Consider the following 21,733-nt stretch of genomic DNA (forward strand, 5'->3'; position numbering starts at 1 on the left):
CGCTTAATTTCTGCAGTTCTTTCTTGTTACTCGACCTCATACTCGACCACCCAGTTGTCTGGCAACAGACTGTGCAGTCGAGTATCTGTGTTTTATTTTCTGTCTGTTTACTCGACCTGTCACTCGACCTCACCCAGTACTCTGCAAAGAGCTGTGTTGGTCGAGTGTTTTACTGTTTCTGCTTGAATTTCTGTTTTCTGCATGTTCACTTAGGACTGCTAGAACACACCACAACCTGTTATTGCTTGGCTTGACTTAGTGACTTCTGATCACATCTTGATTGTTAGCATCACACCTATTTGGATTGACAACCTAAAATACTACAACGACATGATTGGTGTTTTAGGATAATTAACTAAAAACCTATTATCAAATTCAATTACATTGTACTAACTACCATTGCAAATAGAATACCTACCGGAGATGGTATCCCTAAAGGAGGACGTTTCCAGAGTGGACGAGCAAATATCGATCAAGAATTTGATCCAACACTATCGAGGAGGAAGACACATGCAGCACCGGAGAAATCGACGGTCGACGAATTGGATGGAGATCAAAAAGTGGCATGCCGGATTCAAATTTCCGGTTCAGTGAAATTTCGGGTATTTGGGTATAAAATACCCGAACCCGAAGGATACCCGATTTTTTCGGGTATTTAATGGTTCTGAAATTCTAAATCCGAACCGACCCAAACTTGATTGAAATCGAATCGAACCCGAACCGAAGTTTTCTATTTACCCTATTGGGTCATAGAATAGTATACCCGATATATTCGTACCTGACCGGATATTACCCGAACTTGACCCGCATACCCGAATGTCCAGCCCTAGCTAGTAAATAACCGTAAATATTCTAACAAAAAGATATGACAAAAAGACACGACTATAAAATAAAAAAAAACGTAAATATTTTAACGAAAAGTTGCAAAAAACAATACCGTTAAAAAGTGCAAAAGCTATTTATTGAGATTGTTATTGTTATTAGATTCCAAAAAAAACTTTGGTTAGATCAAGAATTAGAGAAAAAAAATTATATTAAAATGATGTATGTTTAGAAATAGTTTAGAGAGTAAAGAATTTGGAGCCATTTTACAAATTAAATATTTTGGATTTAACATGAAATAAATAATTTGTGTGAAAGAACAAATTATGGAACCTATTTAGGAAGAAGGAAACATATAAAGAGTTGAAAAGTCACAAACATTTTTTTATTTTTTTATTTTTATTTTTTTTTATAAAAAGAAAAAGTTGTAAAAAATACAAAGAAATATTAAAGAGATGTAACTTTAAATGAATATATGCAACTATAAAAACATAATCACAAATTGGAAAGATATTACTGTAATTGAACAAATATATATGTGAAAAAACCATAAATGTGTTAATGAAAAGATGCAATAAAAATATACAACCTAAATAAAAAAGATATGACTGTAGTTAACGAATATAACTGTAAAAAAAAGAATAATCGTAAATATTTTAAAGAAAAATGTGATAAAAATACACAAGCATAAATCATTAACTTATAATTTATACAGCTTGCTCTTTTTGTTTTTCTATTTTTGTTTAGCTAATCCTTTCATCTACAAATATGTAGAAAAAGAAAGAAACTATATACACTCCTCAACTTGCAGCCTTGCAGGAGCTAAGATTCTTAATTAATGATACTTTTAGAGAACTTGCTTGAGAACATGCTAGTTAATGACAACTCCAAAAAACAAAGATAATGCTTGTTTATATGACCTAAATTTCACAATAAGACATATTTTGTCGCACTATCTTAGAGGAAAAAAACAAACATACAATGCACGTTTCTTATAATATAGAATCTCAATACATACATATAACTTTGTTGCGTATGGATAGAAAATCAGTCACGTATATTTCATGTGTGGCTGATAACAAAGCTACATTAATTTTTTCCACCAATACTATTTTTCTTACAATAGAAATCAATTATTTTTTATTTGGACCAAAACGTTTTGTCAATGTGTATTTGATTTTTTATTTTATAATTATTGATTAAGAAGTCGGCTAGAAAGAACAATAATATAAATATAGAGATGATTCGTTGTATGGGTATATTAGTTTTTTTGGGTGAATTAAATTTATATATTTAGAAGAAGTGGAAATTAACAAAGTAGGAGAGATAATTTAAAAATTAGGTAAGTATGAAAGAGAAAAAAAATATAAACTAAAAGTATCTTTTATATTTGAATTAATTACAAAATTGCTATAGTTACAATATAGTTATTATACGGATATATATGTGAAGACGATAACATTATTATTAAAAGGTAACAAAATATTTAGCATGAAAAGCAAAAAAGTTGACTTACGACTCAATAATCATGTAAAAAAATACATGCTTCAGAATAGTTAGCAGATAACGTATTATCAGGATAACATGATAACAAATATCTCGGTAATACTTATTAGGTTAATATGATAACAAAATATTTATATCAATAAGTTTATAATTATATCATACTAAGTTATTTTGTATTGCGATAAGTTATAATTTATGTGATATATTTATATTTACCGTCTAAACTCATTTATTATATCATATAAAAAAAATTAACGAGTTACTATAACGTGCAAATATGAATTTCATCCAATAAAATTAATATTATCATTACCTTTAGATAAAGTTTTATTTAACTCGGTAATTTGATTGTTAACAAATTTGAGATGAAAGATAAAAGATAAAAGGATATAGGGATAATGATGTAATTTTCTTTGCTAATGTACTGTGTAAATAGTGACACATTTGTGTCAGTTAATTTTCTGCTCTTCTATGTATACTTCTTATAAATACCCTAGTTTTTATTGGTAACTGTGTATTGCTGTAGTATAAAATATATACAACACTACTTTTGAAATCATTCGCGAAAATGATACTTAAAGTGGTCTTTTTAATTATTTTTTGTTATAATTTACCATTATTTTGTATTAGTTTTCTAACTATTTTAAAATTTATATGTTATTTTCTGTTAGAAAGATATGTACTGCTTGGTATCATCAATTTAATTAAGTAGTTTTGATTGCTAACACGAGAATGTAAAAAATTAACGTTTTTAGCTGATAAAAAGGGTTATCACTATATAAAAATGGTATAAAATAGATATAGAAAGAGCAATACAAAAAAGTTAAGTAGACTTTTTGTATTTTTTTGAGAGTAGTTACAATGAAAACGTTACATCTTATATTGTAACGCTAATTTAATTGGTAACTTTGTACAGTTACAATATTAGACATATCAATGTGCTGTAATATATATATATATATATATATATATATATATAATTAAAAAAAATTGTACCAAAAGCAATACCAAAAAGAAAATGTTAGGAAAAATAACGTTACAAAAGTAGCAGAGCGAAAGAGCGTTACAAAAAAAATCAAGAGTATATTTTTATATCATTTTAGTATTTATTTGTGATTGATTACAACTAATGTGGTATACCCTTACCGTTGTGGTATATAGTTACTACTCACAACTATTCTTAGTTTCTTATATCGCTATTTTGTACCGCTATTTCATAACCGCTATATCTTACCTTTTTTCTACTATTTTTATATCGTTTTTACAATGTTTCCAACTATTTTCCTATCGTTTTCTATCGTATTATCAATCCATTTAAATATATTCTAATTAATATGTAATAAAATAAATAAAAAGAAGAAAAAGTGTTAAGAATTAAGAATCTGAAATAAACTAGAAGAAGTTGGATATATATTCCATCTTTAAGACAGTGAGGGTCCTCTTTTGCGTGACTGTCAAATCTCATTCTTCTCTTTCTTCTCTCTCTCCAAGAGAAAGAAAATCTGAGTTTCCGAGAAAATAAAATCTCAAGAGTTAAAAAGAAAGAAACTTTTGTCGAAGAGATTCCAATCGGTGATCTTTGTCTTTCTTTTCTCTAGAAAATCTCTGTTGCTCTCTATATATCCATATAGATGCTCTAAGACTATAGTTGTTGTTGCAGGTATCGTAATTTTCTATCTCTTTTTATTTCACTACTATATTCTTCTTTGCTTTTTATTTTTTGTGATTTATGAGTATTTTAGCTTTTCTCTTCTAATTAATAAACTCAGTTTTTATATTTGTTGATCTGTTCTAAGTGATGACAAAAAAAAAAGATCTGTTCTAAGTCTTTTGTTTGTTTTGTTTCTCTTCTTACTTTCATTGATGTTGATATTTTTTTTAAGTTGGTCATTCTTAACAAAATCTTGAAAAGAGTTACAAATGAATGTATGTATATTGATTGTAAAATAATGTATTTGTTGTTTCAGTTTCAGATTAGAAACTTTTAGTTTTATCAAAAAAAAAATTTATTTTTATTTTTAAACCTTTCAAAGATAAACTTTTTTTAAAAAAGAATGGAAATGGGTTGATTCCTTTTGACACTCATATATAACTCCATCTAAAAAGCTTAGGTTGATTTTGCTTTTCCATTTATGAACTGAAATTTTTATTAGTTTTTTCTTCAAGAGAAAGAATTATCATAAATTTCATGATTTACGACCTAAAAAACAAGAATTTGTGGTTAAATAACTATAATATTTGATAAAATCTAAAAATCAATTAAATTGAATAACTCTAGTATGTAGTATGTACGAATGTAAGGTGTTTTGAAAGAATAATACCATACCCTTGATTCAATACCAAATATATTTCAATTAATTTCTTAACTATCTAATCAGATAACACTATACATATGTTGTAACTCTACATATGCAATTAAAAAATTCGTGTAATAATATTAGAATAGTTTAAAGCTTGATAACTAACATCAGCCATAAGAAAAGCTCATGACTAAATTATAATTTGGAAATGTCTATATGTATTATAAATAAATTTTAATTAAATGATTGTTCTGAAAATCAAAATGTATTAATTAAATGGTAGTTATGTTTTTCATGGTTTGATGGGTTGTGAATAGTAATGAAGTTTGTCTGAGGCAAGTAGCAGAACCCACAAATGTCTCATCCTCTCTGCGCATTTACTGCTAACTTTGGGTCATCAGATTCTTCTTTTGGTCCCAAAAATAAAATCACAGATCCTTTTTGCTACCTTTTTTTTTCCTATAGTCCCAAATGGTCCACCATTTCTATAAATTTTAAAAATAAAATCTCATTTCATATGGTTTAAATTTTTTATAGATTAAATTTCACAGACAAAATGTCAATAATATTCTTGAATATAAGAGTTTTGTTTTTGGTATAAGCTTTTTATATATATGTTACAAAAGCCAAGAAAAGTTGCTCTTTGTGGAAATAGTCTAATGTGTTATTTTTGTCTGCACATGACAATCATACATCATTTAAACAACCATCCAAAGTAATAAAAGATTCACATGATTTATACATATTTCTTTGAAAAACTTGTTTATAAATTTCACATTTAATATAAACAAAAAAGATCACATGATTTTATTTTGCATCATCAAAATATAATTCTCTTCTTAAAGAAAAAAAAAGTCATAACCGTACCCTTAAATTGTGTTTTGTTTCATTGGTAGATAATAATGGAGGGAGACACAATATCTAGGATGATGGGAAGTGGAGTTCAAATGGATGGGAAGATTCTTCAAACGTTTGAGAAAAGTTTTGTTCAAGTGCAAAACATATTGGACCACAACAGATTGCTTATAAACGAGATAAACCAAAACCATGAGTCCAAAATCCCGGACAACCTCGGACGAAACGTCGGTTTGATCCGAGAATTGAACAATAACGTGAGAAGGGTTGCTCATCTTTATGTCGATCTTTCCAACAACTTCTCCAAATCCATGGAAGCTTCTTCTGAAGGAGACTCATCAGAAGGACGAGGTAACAGAAGAATCAGGCCTGCTTAATTAAGAATCAGGGTTGTTTCTTCAAAATTAGCTTCGAAATTAGCTTTTAATGTGGGCTAATCTCCTTTCTCAAGTGATTGGCGATAAATGTTTTAAAGCAGAAATGGTGATTGTAATTGAAAAATATGTTCAATACTATTATTTGAAAAGTATGTTTAGTGAGGTCGACACAAAGTTGGAAGAAATAACAAGTTTGCCATTGGATTACAAAAATTATTTCATGAAAAACCTGTTTCAAAACCGCTGATTTTTTTGACCCGGATTTTAAAAGTCGGATTGTCGCGTCTAATCTTAGTCATCCATTATAATTAATAGTAGCCGTTGATTTAACCATAAAAATCAAATCCTACAGCAAGACTTTTTAGGAGAAAATCTTCATTTATTTCTAATTAATTTATTCTCTTATTCAATACTATTAATAATTATACTTCTATAGGGGTAATTGGTTAGGCTGTATCTTTATGGTACAACTCCAAAAAAACTTAAAACCAAAATTTTGAACCAATCAAGCTTTAACTTTCTTAAGAAATCTCATAGCCCAAAATATCATAAGAATTTATAATATTTATTATATTCTAAAAGATTACTAATCTAATCAGATATTTTTAAAACATTTCCTAATCAAATCTAACAAATCTACTTTATTTTTATACATATAACATTATAAATATTCAATTAATATGTTTGAATTCAAAATTAGCTTAAATATTTTAAATTTATTTAAATAACTATAAAAACTTATAATTAAAATATCTTTTATGTTTGATGTTTAAACATTTAAAAATAATTAATTAAATTTTTGTTTTGATATTAATTTCACTTAATTAAATTAATGAATTTAAATTTTGATAGCAGCGATTTATTTTAATATCAATTTTGATAGCATCGATTAATTTACGGTTTGAATTATCAAACATGATTTTTTTCCAGCAACCAAATCGTATTAGTTTTAAAATATTTAATGCGTATATTCCTTTATAAATTCAAATATATCACTTCTCCATAATTATAGGTAATCAATTATTTAGTTTGATATTCATTTTTGAATAATAATAAATTTTTTAACAATTAACATAATTAAATAACTACGTATACGGTAATAGCTAAATATTCTTTTATAATTATGGAATTTATCATAATCACTAAACTTGAATTCGACGATTTAATATTTTGTGCATATATTTTTACTTAACAGTTCTTATCTTCTTTTACCCTCTCGTCTCTTTTTTTTTTATTCTAGCAGAAGAGAACGAGACGATGGAGAAAACCGAGATTGTGGGATTGACGAGACCATGGAGAAAGCAATACATCGAGTTATCGTCACTCTCTCTCTCTCTCTCTCTCTCTCTCTCTCTCTCTCTCTCTCTCTCTCTCTCTCTCTCTCTCTCTCTCTCTCTCTCTCTCTCTCTCTCTCTCTCTCTCTTTTTCCCTAATTTCTTTTTAGTATTTCATTTACAAATATTTGTTTTGATTTACAATCATATTTTAGGTATATTAGTTATGCAAATCGTTTAGTTTCGCTTTGATTATAAGCTTAAACTGGGGCGATTATCACGTTATTTGTATCATCGTTTCTTCCGAAAGATTTACTATGTGATTACGGTGGAATCCTTATAACATAGTATTCTGGGGCAATTAACAAATCTTTTCTCTAGTTGAGTGAGTGAATTTTAAAACAATTTCAAAATCTATTTGTATTCTGAATGAGTAATTCTGATTGAATTTTGATCTTGGATTTTGTCTTTCTCCTTTCAATTTGCAGCAATCCGGTGAGGACCAAAAGGTGAGCCAAGTCGTATACATGTCGGTAGGTTTGAGAATGGAAGGTTTGAATCTTTAACTCATTTATTTTTGCAGGAACCCATTGTTTATGTTGATCTTTAAAATCCTTATGATTTTTTAAATTTGCAGGTTAGGATTTGATTAGACTTGCTAGACATATGGATTTGTTTAGTATGATCATGGCAATAGACTAGAGAATGTTGGAAGTTCCTTTGTTTTAAAACCTCTTCCACAGGTTAGGCCTTTGTGTTTTGCTTGAGGGCAAGCAAAACGAAAATATTTTTACTGTTTTTAGTTATGTTTTAGATACAGGTTTTGGAGTCTTTTTGTTATTTCTAGAGTTCTTTTAGAGTCTTTTCAGGTATTCTATGGAGAGAGACAAGAATGGCGATAATGAGAAATTTTGGAGCAAAAGCTGAAGAAAATAAGCCGAAGGACGAATTCACTTTCATATCAAGTCAAGAGTGTCGATCGACACACTCTAGGTGTCGATTGGCACCAGTTGCGGCCCAGAAAGGTCCATGATGGTTTAGAGTTTGAAGATATGGATATTTATCCCAGAAGACTTTTCTATTTTCATTATTAGTCTTTGCATGTCTTTAGGTCATATATATACATATATAGTTTTAAAGTCATTGTTTAGACCAAACAAGTCTTTTTCTTAGCCTCTTGAGAAGCAACTTGTTCTAGAGCACTTTCATAAGCTATTCATCCCTATTTTCAGAGTTTCATTAGAGATTTCCATAACAGTGAAGAGATTTTTTCTAACTCTCTCTTTTTTTATTTTGTTTATGCTTTCTTATTCATACATGTTGTTTGTGTCAACCGTCAGGTCTGAGTAGTCTGCTTGTTAGGGTTAGGGTTAGGTTTTCTCGTTAGGGATTCATATGATTTAGTAGATCGCCCCCTTGCCAGGTTATCTGTAGGATTCTTCATCTTTAGTTGTTCTTAATGCTAGTTCTAGAGTACCTAACTAGAACTTGATCTCAGATAATAGGTATACCCACCATAGGTACCTGTTACCAGAATTACTATTTGATGAGCCGACGTTTATAGGTATCCAGTAAGAATCGGCCTATCTACTTAGGTGAACTTATCAAATTCGTTTAGAATGCATGTTTAGGTATAAGATTTCACGGCACACCACTGGAAATCTTTAATTCTAGACATAGTAGCACGGCACACCACCGATTATTCAATAATTAGGGTTTGAGTTCGAGAACTGTTCGATAACAACCTAGCTATTTCTAGATCTTCTAATCATTTAGTTCCTGAGAATACCGTAAACCTAACGTTTTATTATCTTGTTTTACAACAAACCAAACTGCTATTTGCTTAGTTACTTTCTTTTTATTTCCTTATACTCATTTAGCTTAATCTTGATACTTTAGCTTATTGTGTGAACAAAAGAACTTTGTGGAATTCGACCCTTAAGCAATTGAAGCTGCTTCTTGGTTGAAGCAATTGAAGCCTGGTTCACTCACCACCTGGAGAAGCATCAAGATAGCCTTCTTGAACCACTTCTATGATGATGCTAAGTTAGACAAGCTGTGAAAAAAAGATGTATACCTTCACTCAAGGTGTGACAGAAGCTTTCAAGGCAGCCTGGGTTTATTTCAAGGAATATCAACGGGACTGCCAGCATCATGGCTTCAGTGAGGTACAACTTCTAGGTACCTTCTTCAAAGGAGTTGATTGGAGATATCAGATGGCTCTTGATTTAATGAGCAATGGTAACTTCAATACCAAGTATCTGGTAGATGCTACAGCTTTGATTGAGAACCTTGCCTGTAGCAACAGTACCAAGAATGTTGACTTCGAGAGGAAGAAGATTGCAAGAGTTGTTTCAAGGAATCAGATGGCTGAGGTACATGCTAAGCTAGATTCAGTTCACAACTTGCTTATAGGGAAGAAGCATGTACACTTTGCTGCTAAAGAAGAGACCATTGAGCTTGAGCCAGAGACAGAAGAAGGAGTCTTCTACATTGATGGTTGATATGAGTCAAATTACCCTAATGACTACTCTCTCAAATAAAGAGGTTGTTATAGCACTTAAAGGTCGAATTCCACAAAGTTCTCGGATCACACAATAGACTAACAATTTCGAATAAAGCTAAACAGAAAATATATAAAAGTTAAAGACAAGAAAGCAATGAAAGAGATTGGTTGTAGATTCAGATGATTAAAACGTCGGGGTTAGGGAAATTCTCAGGAAATATCAGAATAGTAGATCTAGCAGTAAATTAGGAATATTATCGAACCATTCTAGAACTCAAATCACTAATATAGAGTAATCGGTGGCGTTCCGTGCTACTCACTATGCTTAATAATATTGATCTCAGCTCTCTTGTAAATCCCTAGAACTAAGCAAGCATTATAATCAGGTTTGATAAGTTCACCTAAGTAATCGACGCTAGCTCGCATCTAAATACTAGGCTCATCTAAGATAGTTCCAGTAATAGATACCTACGTCGGGTATACCTATTATCCTAAAATCAAGTTCTAGTTACTTACTCTAGAACTAGCATTAAGAACAATCAAAGATAAAGAATTCTAAATATATTATCCTAACAGGGTTTTTGATCTACTAATTCATCCAAATCCCTAGTGAGAATCCCTAAACCGAACAAGAGAACTACTCAAGCATGATCATAGAAGAACAAAACATGATTGAATAAGAAATCAATGATGAAATTATGAAGAACAAAGAGTTTAGAAGAATCTTCTCTAAAGGGAGTCTCCACATGGTTTTGCTCCAAAGTACAGAATAGATAAATAAGTGTTAGGTCTAAACAATGACCTTTAAAACTATATATATGACCTAAAAACGTGATGGACCTTATTTAGAAATAAGGAAAAGTTCTGGGCCGAATTTGGAAATCTTCAAAACTTCAATAAGTTGCGCACTTGTATTGCCGTCAGGTATTGGTGTCGCTCGATACTAGGGTTTGTGTCGATCGACACCTACGTCAATTTTTGTCTCCGAATTGCTTATGTAGCTTAAGTTGTCTGTTTTTCTCCATAATGCTCCATAATCTCCAAATGCATCCCAAACATGTAATGACCTGGAAAAGACTAGAAAAGGCTCTACAAATAACAAAATGACTCTAAAAACTATACCTAAATCATACCTAAAAGTAGTGAAAATCGGGTTATATCAATGGTCAAGGTTACAGGAAGTTTGGACAGCCACATGGTAACTTTAGTGGCAACAGGTTTACAGAGAACCAGAGTTCTTTAGGTTTCACCCCAAAACCTGCCTTCCAGAAGTCCTATCCTCAGAGCAACTTTACTAGGACTTATGGTAATTCTTCTTACCAAATCCCTCCTCCACCCTCTACTGAGAGTAAGATGGAATCCATGCTTGAACAGATTCTAGAGGGACAGTCCAAGTTGGTTGTGGGCTTCAATGGAAAGTTTAACGCTATCTACACAGATCTTAATGGGAAGATCGACAATCTGAGCTCTCACATGAAGAAGCTAGATGTTCAGGTGGCTCAAACTACTCAGTCTATCAAGAGACAAGAGGGTTTCCTTCCTGGCACCCCTGATACTAATCCAAGGAAGAGCTGTAACGCGATCATGGTCAGATCTGAAGAAGAAAGCATGAAAAGGGTTGTGTTGGAGCTCGCTGTTGTAGAGTTGGTGTCGACCGACACACATCAGTGTCGATCAACACAAGGCAATCCGATCTGGGACGAATCAAATGACAAGACAATGTCAAACAGGAACAGAAAGGATCGTTCATCACTCGACGGTGTCGACCGACACTCATCTAGTGTGGATCGAACTTAAAAACCCTTCTGGATTCGCTTGGCCCCTACGCGGTTTTCGCTGGCTAATGTGGAGATTCGATCATACCAACGTCCAAATAACGTTCAAATGGATGTCTGATCTACAAATTCCAGAGATTTGTGACTCGACCAAGATATTGGCTTGTCTGCTTATTGGCTTTGGTAGATTGTTTCTTAAACCTTGCTCTGCTATGTTTCATCAACGACAGTTGAGATTAGGAAGTAGTAGAGTTATGAGGGTCTCTGTCACGACAGTGGATTGACCCGGTTTTTGAATCTATCGTCAAGGGTATTTACCTTTCACGTATTAGCCATCTGATGAACCCTAGAGTTGCCCTTATCAATGAATCCATCCTTAGGACTTCTATTAGATTTATTTGTATCCCCTGTTGATTGCACTTTTATTTACATGTTATTTGTATCCCCTATTTGTATCTCTTGTTGATTGCATTTTAGTTTTGTTTGTTGGTTCTACTCGACCTAATGATCGAGTAGGGCTTTTAAGTTCTCATTTTTACTTGTTTGAATCCTGACCTAGGATTGTTACTAGAAACTCACCTTCATTATAATCTGGCTTGACTTAGTTGTTTCTGTACACGTCTTGATTGCTAGCAATAACAGTGGACTGGATTGACACCCCCTATAGCTGCATCGACATGTTAGTGTTTGTAGGGGAATTGAACTGAACCTCACACCCTTCAGCATATAAGTAGGCATAAGTCCTCTACCCCTCCATCGAAGCGCTGAATTCCACCAAGTCAAGCTATTGACTCTAAACAAGCGCTTAGTGGGAGGCAACCCACTGGTATGATTTTTCTTTTTCTTTTCCTTTTGATTTATTTTTTCCGCTCTCTTCGGATTTGAATGCCACTGAGGAAAGTGACGTTTAAGTCTGGGGAGGCACTTACTAATTATGCTTTATAGTTATTGAGTCATATTCTTTTATTCAAAAATAAAATAAAAAACGTCTTTGTTTAGTACAGTTAGGAATCATGATGTAGACTTCTTTGGACTATTGCCTGGTTGATGAATGCTGCATGTTCGACTTAATGCGACTATTGGAAAATCCATATGGCAAACCAACAGACTTGAGGATATCCTGGTTTCCAACACAATCCATTAAGGCTGGAGCTAATCTCAATGCTTTTCCTTTTACCTCATCAAAACCGTTAGTGTTTATAGAACTTGACTCCTTGTTCATAACTGATATTGAGACCAATGTGAAAAAGAAAAGTATTCCTCTCCCCTTATAAATAAAAAACAAGAGAGTGATGCGATTTTCGGTAATGTATAGGGATAGGATTGTTTCCCATGACCCCATTATTATACATTATTAGGAATGATCAATTACAAAGGTTGGAAATATGTCGAGGATGTCAATCCAGTAATGCGAGTACTCTTTTGTTTACTCTTCAAAAAGAATAAGTCTGGAGAGAGAAAGAATACCAAAAATAATAAATAGAGAATGGTCGATTTATCATGATATAGTACATGACTAAGTCTAGAAGGTTCTTGAATATTAGCTTGCTTGATGGGACCCAGCGATAAAAGCCTAGTGGATATAGTTGTGGAATCTAGAATGTTGTGTACGCATGCAGAGAAGTACATGTTGGTTAGGATTTGATTAGACTTGTTAGGCATATGTATTTGTTTAGTATGATCATGGCAATAGACTAGAGAATATTGGGAGTTCCTTTGTTTTTAAAACCTCTTCCACGGGTTCGGCCTTTGTGTTTTGTTTGAGGGCAAGCAAAAGCTAAGTTTGGATGAGTTGATATAACCCTATTTTTACTTTTTAGCTATGTTTTAGATATAGGTTTTTGAGTGTTTTTGTTATTTCTAGAGTCATTTCAGGTATTCTATGGAGAGAGAGACAAGAATGGAGATAAGGAGACATTTTGGAGCAAAAGCTGAAGAAAATAAGCTAAAGGACAAATTCACTTTCAGATCAAGTCGAGAGTGTCGACCGACACACTCTTGGTGTTGATCGACACCGGTTTCATCCCAGAGAAGTCCATGACGCTTTCAAGTCTACAGAAGTGGAAATATACCCCAGAAGACTTCCCTATTTGCATTATTAGTCCTTGAACGTTTTTTAGGTCATATATATAGTTTTAGAGGTCATTGTTTAGACCCAAGAAGTTCTTTCTATCAAGTTCTTTCAAGCTTTTCATCCCAGTTTTCTCTTAGAGACAAGCTATTTATCGCCTGTTTTTCAGAGATTCATTCAGATTTCAATATAGTGAAGAGATCTTTTCTAACTCTTTCTTTTACTGAATTGTTTATGCTTTCTTACTCAAATATGTTGCTTGTTTCAATCTCCATGTCTGAGTAGTTTGCTTGTTAGGGTTAGGGTTTCTCACTAGGGATTCATATGGTTTAGTACATCGCCCCTTTGCTAGGTGATCTATAGAATTCTTCATCTTTAATTTTTCTTGATGCTAGTTCTAGAGTAATTAACTAGAACTTGAATCCTGACAATAGATATACCCGCCATAAGTATATGTAGTTGAATCTATTATTTGATGAGCCTGGTCTATAGGTGTGTAATAAGAATCGGCTTATTTACTAAGGTGAACTGAATTGAACTCGTTTATATTGCATGCTGAAGTATAATATTTTTCGGCTTCTCTAGTAATCTTAGCTATAGGCATAGAGAGTTTTGCGGAACGCCACCGATTATTCTAAAATTAGAGTTTGAGTTTAAGAATTGTCCGATAATAACCTAGCTATCATTAGATCTACTAACCAATAGTTTCCTGAGAATACCCTAAACCTGACTCTTTATTATCTTGTTTCACAACCAATCAATCTGCTGTTTATTTACTTTGTTTTCTTTTATATTCTCATATTCCCTTCTACCTTAATCTTAACACTTAATTCATTGTGTGAACAAAAGGACTTTGTGGAAATCCGACCCTTAAATACTACAACTGATCTCTTATTTGAGAGAGTGGGTTTACGGCAATTTGAATCGTATCAACATTGGATGGGAAGCACCAAATGTAGGTTCCGAAACCCCAAAGATTTCGACAGCGCAAGATGATGAGGCAGTTATAGCTGAGGTTGAAGTACTAGAGACTATGTTTAACAAAGGCGATGACGAAGTACCTAGTAGTGGTGGTGAGAGGAAAAGTAGAACTAGTGGCAGTAGTGGAGACTATGAAGATATATTAGTGGATAGTGAGGAAGAGGTCGAGGATGGAGAAAGTGTAGAGGAAGTTGCTCCGAAAGGATATGATACAAAGTTTTGGGGTCACTTTTTAGATGATGAGTTAGCTTGTTCTAATGCACCTGAGATAATGTATAGTCCAAGGGAATTTAGTTCTCAAGAAGATGGTAAAAGCACTTAGATTAATGCTTCTAAGACTGACTCAGGAGCCATGCCTAATGGAGGATAGAGAGAAAGAGAGTCAAGAAGACTTGATGATATTGATGATGAGGAGTTTGATATACCGCCGCTGTTTGATGATACTGAATATGAAAGGGACGAAATCCCTGATTTGGATATTGAAGATGATGAAAAAGGGATCTATAAGGGAAAGGTATATGCAAGTAAACAAGATTGCCAAGCTTAGCTATTCATGCAAACAGTTCAATGATATTTATTCGCAGATAAGCATGAAGAACAATGAGTGTGCTGGATATCTTGAGAGGATGAAAACAGAGCATTGGACAAGGGTCTATTTCCAAGGTGAACGATATAATCTTATGACAAGCAACATTTCAGAAACTCTGAACAATGCCTTAAGAAAAGGGTGAGGATCCCCATATTGGAATTGTTGAAGTTCATACGGGCTATGTTAACAAGATGGTTTAGTGCAAGAAGAAAGAAGTTTGCAAACTGATATATAGGTCAAATTGCCTTAAGACCACTCTCTCAAATAAGAGATCGATTGTAGCACTTAAGGGTCGAATTCCACAAAGCTCTCGGATCACACAATAGACCAAGGTTTTGAATTAAGCTAAGTAAGATAGTAATGAAAATAAAAAGAAACAAAAGGAAGCAATAGCAGATTGTAAGGTTGTAAGACAAGAAAGTAACGTCAGGCTTAGGGTATTCTCAGGAAACTATTGGTTAGTAGATCTAATAATAGCTAGGTTGTTATCGAGCCATTCTTAAACTCAAACTCTAATTATGGAATAACCGGTGGTGTTCCGCGAAACTCCCTATGCTTATAGTTAAGAATAACCGGAGATGCCAAAAGATCTTTAACCTAAACATGCATTCTAAATGAGTTCAATTGTTCACCTTAGTAGATAGGCCGATTCTTATTGCACACCTATAAACCATGCTCATCAAATAATAGATCCAACTACAGATACCTATGGTGGGTATATCTATTGTCTGGATTCAAGTTCTAGGTGATCAATCTATATCTAGCATTAAGAACAATTAAAGATGAAAAATTCTACAGATAACCTAGCAGGGGGCGATCTATTAAACCATATGAATCCCTAATGAGAAACCCTAAACCTAACAAGTGGATTACTCAGACATGATCAAAGAAACACAAATCATAGTCTCAATAAGAAATCAATAATAGCAAGAGAAAGAGTAAAGAAGATCTTCTCTAAAGGGAGTCTCCACAGGGTTTTGCTCCCAAAGTACAAAAGAGATGAGGAGAATAGCCTCTCCAAGCTTAGGTCTAAACAATGACCTTTAAAACTATATATATATATATGACCTAAAAACGTGATGGACCTTCTTTAGAAATAAGAGAAAGTTCTGGACGGAATTTGGAAATCTTCAAAACATCAATAAGTTGCGTCTTTGAATTGTCGTCAGGTATTGGTGTCGCTCGACACCAGGGGTGGTGTCGTTCGACACCTACGCGGATTTTAGTCTGCAAAAACTGCTTCTGCAACTTAAGTTGTCTGTTTTGCTCCAGAGAATGCTCCATAATCTCCAAATGCATTCCAAACATGTAAAGACTTGAAAAGACTGTAGAAATAACAAAAGGACTCTAAAACCTATACCTAAATCATAGCTAAAAGCAGTAAAAATAGGGTTATATCACAAAGCATACATGTGTAGTTACTCCAAAAGTAGATAAAGTGTTGACGAAAAACCTTGCAAAAGTCAGAGGAAGCAAAGTTGGAAAAGTTAACACTTGGAGTTATGAAATTGTGGGGCTGTTCAAGGGGAAGCATCAGGTCTTTCTTGACCGTAAACAATGTACTTGCAAGGAGTACAATAATTTAAAAATTATATGTGGACATGCTATGTTGGTAGCTACTAGTGTTGGTCAGTCATATGAATCCTTAATAGTAGACTTTTACAAGACAACAACTTGGAAAGCAACTTACAAGGATGTAATAAATCCTGAACTCAACTTGGAAGACGTTGTTATTCCAAATGGAATTGAAAGTCTGAATATATTCCTCCCGAGGACAAGAAGGGCATCTATGAGATCCAAACATCTGCGAATCAAATCCATTGGGGAATTTCCGGTTCGTATTTGTGCAATTCTCATTATTTAATTGGAATATTAGTTCATATAAATATTCAGAAATTGATTACTTCTTTTATGCGATTTAGCAGAAATCAAAGAGTGTGAAGGTGAAGATTAATAGGTGTGGCAGATACAAAAAGACTGGCCACAACAAGAAAAGTTGTACTAATCCAATCTGAAGATGTTTTGAAATCACATCCAACTAAACTCGACTATATTGATAGAACGATGACCAGTTTATTTTTTGTTTTTGTATTAGGATTGGGTCATTTTTTGACAATGTATGTTGTAGTATAAACCTACATTCTACTTATAATTTTTAATTTCGTCTTAATTCATATAAATCCCTGAAGTTTTATAAAAGGAAAAATAATAATACATTACAATTAATATTGTAATAATGGACAAGTACACGTGGATAACATATTGATTGGGTGGTAAACAAAATGTCACACGTTAATACTTAAAGAAAACTCAATCGTCTAATTATTAAATATTAAAAATTTCATTTCATAGTCAACCAATATTTACTATTTTCTCCAAAATATCTCTTTTAATACAGTTAATATTACTAATTCATTCATCGAAAACAACCCCTTCAAAAAAGTCAAATTCATTGAATATAAGTTATCTCTAATCGTAGCGCCGATTCGGTGAAAAAGTTTTTCAAGCACTATTTAATCGGAAACATCTTCTTCTATACAGTTTATTTTGCTCTAGAACAAACTGGATATTCACGAGTTGTCACCAAAACTCACACAAAATTCTGTGTTACCAAGAGTTTATCATGGTTAACTACCATATGCTTCACGTGTTGTCACCTGTACTTACAGGATGGACAATATGTGTCTGCCTACTTAGGGTTTACAAAAAATTGTGAATCCTAACGCCTATGAAATTTGCTGCATTCTTGTCGATGAATCGGTAATTTTGTTATACCTAGGTAGCGTAAATTATTTTTTATGAATGGTGCAATGGGACTATCATTTTTGGTTTGCATTTTGTAGGGTGGTCAAATGGAAGTAACAATAGATCGTCGGTACACTGCTGTTTATCTAGAGTCGATGCGGGAAAAACAGTGAAAAACAATAACGAGATTCATTGTCCGAAAGATCTCTGCAACAATTCGGTCAACATCCAATCCATATGGTATATAGTTTATGGATAATACTGTCGTCACCCCAGCAGAAACAAAGGAAACCATCCTGTTTCAAAACTTAACTCCTTTCGACTATATAGTCGAGGACACAATCCCAACAAATATTTTGGTGGGTAAGTAAATAAATCATGTTTAGTCATAATTGTAAGTTTCATTTTTGTCCTTATTAGTCAAAATACTTTTAACCTATAAAGAAGTTGATTGTAATGATGCAGAATTGCTTGGGGCGATGGTAAAGGTTGGGAGTTTGAGTAATAGGACTGGCAACATTGAAGACGTTAATGGTTACACCCTCCCGTTCAAGATCATGGATCGCTAGTGAGTGATTTATATTTATATTGTTTATACATAATGGTCTGCATAGTTTTGTATAAAAATATTTGTTCATATTTTATTGCAACAGCAAAGTGGTATTGTCGTGTGAGGCTTTCAGGCAGACCGCTATAGACTTTGAAAAAAACTTTCGCATGTATGGAAGGCCCAATATAATTGTTGCAGTAGGGTGGTGGAGGGTTCTAAGGTCAAATTGGAGGGCGAACAGAGTGAAGATTGTGAGTCATGAATCTATATCCAAAGTTTTTCCTAATCCAGATATTCCTGAAGTTGAAGAAATTAAAATGGTGATTGATTAATGGGTGTTTCATGAAAAAATTGATTATATTTTATGTAATATGTTTCTACAGAAGCCTTTGGTTTCAGATTGTAATAACATTTATGATATTTTATTTTGACAATCCTAAATATATGGATGATTCTTAATTTGTTTGTAGTTTTTTGTTAGGAACATATTCTAATTAAATTCATTATATCCATTTTGATTCATTATTTTCCTGTAAAAAGAAATCTATAAATTATGAACACATTATATAATACGTAGAATACAAAAAACTAAACAGGTAATAGCAAAACAGAACTATAAAAAAGAAACACAAATCTTTAAAAAAAATTTCGGTTATTAAATAGTAAAGACTGTCTATCAAAACATAGCCACAAGATGAGAATACATAAATCTTTAAAATAAACTTCAGTTTGTAAATAGTAAACTCTACATTATTTCACAGGCCCGGCCCAAGGCTAAAGTTCATGAAGCTGGTGCTTTAGGCATCACAAATATATTGTAAAAATTGAGTGCATCATTTCAAATTTAACTTGTGGCATAGTGGTGTAATGTACTAAACGTCCATGAGATGACAGGTTTGAGTTCCTTCTTTTCCTTTTTTTTTGGATTTTCATTTAAGTTTTGTTTGTTAGTGGGCTTAAAATTATTTTTGCTTTAGGCATGGAAATGGTTTGGGCCGGCCCTGTTATTTCATAATACATTACATGCTAAACAACAATATCCACTTTCCGAAAAATTTCTAAAGTAAATATCTATACACTACAACTTTTACCCTAAACATTATAAAATAACACTAAACCCTAAACCCTAAATCCTAAACACTAAACCCTAAACACTAATCCCTAAATCATAAACCCTAAACCCTAAACAATAAACAATATAGCCTTAAAATATACCCTAAACATTATAAAATATACCCTAAACACTAAATAACTAAGCCCTAAACCCTAAACCCTAATACCTAAAAACCTAATCCCTAACACTAAACCCTAATCCATTCCACCTAAATCCTAAACCCTAAACCCTAAACAATACAACCTTAAAAATATACCCTAAATTCCTAATGTCTAAAGCCAAAACCCTATAACCCATACTTTAAACATGATAAAATGAAGACACCCTATAAAATAAACCCAAAACACTAAACCTTTAACCCTTAACTCTTATAAATATACCATACACACTTAATTAGCAGCCCTATATCCTAAAAACTGACCCTAAACCCTTAATCTTAAACCAAACAGCCTTACCTTTATCCATTTACTTAACCTTGAAACCCTAATTATTAAAATATAAACAATTAACGTTATCCATCATAACAAAGCCACGCGGTTGGAGAAAAAAGTCCCTATAATTTGGCGGGATATTCCCCCCCCCCCCCCCAAATATTTCAAAATCATATTATAAATAAGTAAATGTGTGATTAGGTATCATATGCTCCAAATACCTAAAGGATTTATACTATGCTCCACAAAATAGTTTGTTAGAAGAGTCACTGCATGCATCGTCCTGTTCCGACCAATAATCTGCATCGCTACATCCGTAGTAGAAGTCAACAAACTCCTAGACGGATGGCCGAACAAACTTGTAATCAAAATCTGAAATCAATCATCAGGTTTCAAAAGGAGGTAATAGTTGAGGCAGTCCTTATAAAAGAGTCTACGTATATTTATAAAGTTTTTATTTTGGTTTTTTACATATAGGGACCGCCATCAAACTTTCACATATCTGTAGGCATTCTTGCAAAAATTGTTAGCTATATAGCTGAAGGTGGAATTAAGGAGTTAAAGAATTGGATAATCTCCGGTAGGGAAGGAATGGTAGCTATATTTAGTCTGGATAGCCTAAAATATGTAATGTTTAACAAATGTAGAGATTTTGTATTGTGGTCCACACTTGATAATGTGTACAATTCTTCTTTTTTTCCAAATGTGTAAAAGAAAAAAATCCTTATGCTTTGTATGTTAAAAGCATTATTTTGGCATTTCTATTTTTTGACTTGGAAGAGGCAATAATGGTCGTCGCAGCTGCTAAAGAAGTCTACCCAGTCGCAGAATTATTATATATTATGTTGAACAGCTGCGCTGGAACAGAGGACCGTTGAGGTTCCATATAAAATCGGTGACTCCAAAGGGGTGTGGAACGTATTGTGAGACATGGTGTTTCTCCGATAGCCCAGTGTGTTGGGAATCACATCAATTTCTAGATGAATACAATGGGGGACTATACTTGGTAGAGCGGTGTCTAGATTGTATATACTTCTACTTGTCTAGAGATATTATGGAAATGTCTTCGGTTATAAATGTTGAATGGTATGTACTTAGAAATGTTGTAAAATTATTGTTCGAGCCTAGTTCCCGTTGTTCTATAAAAAAACTAAATGGGTATGATTTTTTTGTCCTAGAGATAGTCCAGTGTGATGGTAGTATAGAAGTTGATGTAGGCGCAAAAGCAATGATTTCTTACCATATCCACGTGGATTTTTCTTAGCTCTGTTTGTTTATTATATTGCTTAATATTCGCTAAATTTCTAGACTTAAAAATTGTGGAAAGTGTAAGTAAAATCGTTGTCATGGTGCATATATGTAAAAATGTATTATGAATAACATATGAATTTTATAATAAATATCTTAACACACTTAACTATGTGCATATTTCATTAGAACACAACATATAATCCATTGGTTTACGTTTCAAAATACCAACACTTAATCCAGCTGTAAAGATCTTTATATTTTAAGTCAAATAATAAAAAAAAAAATTGGCCAGAGTTTACCGTAGAAGATTGCGAAAGAAATTTGTCGCCAATACAATAGAAACATCAAGTGGTGGTATAAAAAGTAAAAAACATCCACGTATAGCATAATATATAAAAATGTTCCTACGAAAGTATTTTAAGGATCTGACACATACCAAGGATATAAAAAGTGAAGGTAACATAGTTGTCTAACGAAGATTATTGGTGTTAAGAACCTCTAATCTCAAGGCAGCTTCTCTCTCTAACACGGTTCCCGATGTGCGATTTTGAATCTAGATCTCAAATCCAGATCTAGTTTTTCGAAC

General features: G+C 32.8%; 1 protein-coding gene and 4 pseudogenes across 5 annotated transcripts; all 5 read left to right on the top strand.

The window, feature by feature from the left end:
* Positions 1 to 3,767: 3,767 nt before the first annotated feature.
* On the top strand, positions 3,768 to 6,135 carry ELF4-L3 (ELF4-like 3). Its single transcript, NM_126634.3, has 2 exons — positions 3,768 to 3,988; positions 5,525 to 6,135. Exon 2 carries the CDS (start codon positions 5,531 to 5,533, stop codon positions 5,858 to 5,860), a length of 330 nt encoding a protein of 109 aa, NP_565334.1. The 5' UTR covers positions 3,768 to 3,988; positions 5,525 to 5,530; the 3' UTR covers positions 5,861 to 6,135.
* Positions 6,136 to 9,203: 3,068 nt separating this feature from the next.
* AT2G06260 lies at positions 9,204 to 11,437 on the top strand (annotated as a pseudogene; the record flags this gene model as incomplete). The annotated part of the gene is made up of 1 exon: positions 9,204 to 11,437.
* A 3,565-nt stretch (positions 11,438 to 15,002) lies between these two features.
* Positions 15,003 to 17,088, top strand: AT2G06270 (annotated as a pseudogene; the record flags this gene model as incomplete). The annotated part of the gene is made up of 1 exon: positions 15,003 to 17,088.
* A 591-nt stretch (positions 17,089 to 17,679) lies between these two features.
* AT2G06280 lies at positions 17,680 to 18,680 on the top strand (annotated as a pseudogene; the record flags this gene model as incomplete). The annotated part of the gene is made up of 1 exon: positions 17,680 to 18,680.
* A 1,526-nt stretch (positions 18,681 to 20,206) lies between these two features.
* Positions 20,207 to 20,959, top strand: AT2G06285 (annotated as a pseudogene; the record flags this gene model as incomplete). The annotated part of the gene is made up of 1 exon: positions 20,207 to 20,959.
* Between the last annotated feature and the right edge of the window lie 774 nt (positions 20,960 to 21,733).

This window comes from Arabidopsis thaliana, chromosome 2 (genome assembly GCF_000001735.4).
Source record: "Arabidopsis thaliana chromosome 2, partial sequence".
Taxonomy (NCBI): Eukaryota; Viridiplantae; Streptophyta; class Magnoliopsida; order Brassicales; family Brassicaceae; genus Arabidopsis; species Arabidopsis thaliana.

Coding starts and splice junctions, on each gene's coding strand:
- ELF4-L3 (NM_126634.3), top strand. CDS start 5,531: ATGGAGGGAGACACAATATCTAGGATGATGGGAAGTGGAGTTCAAATG.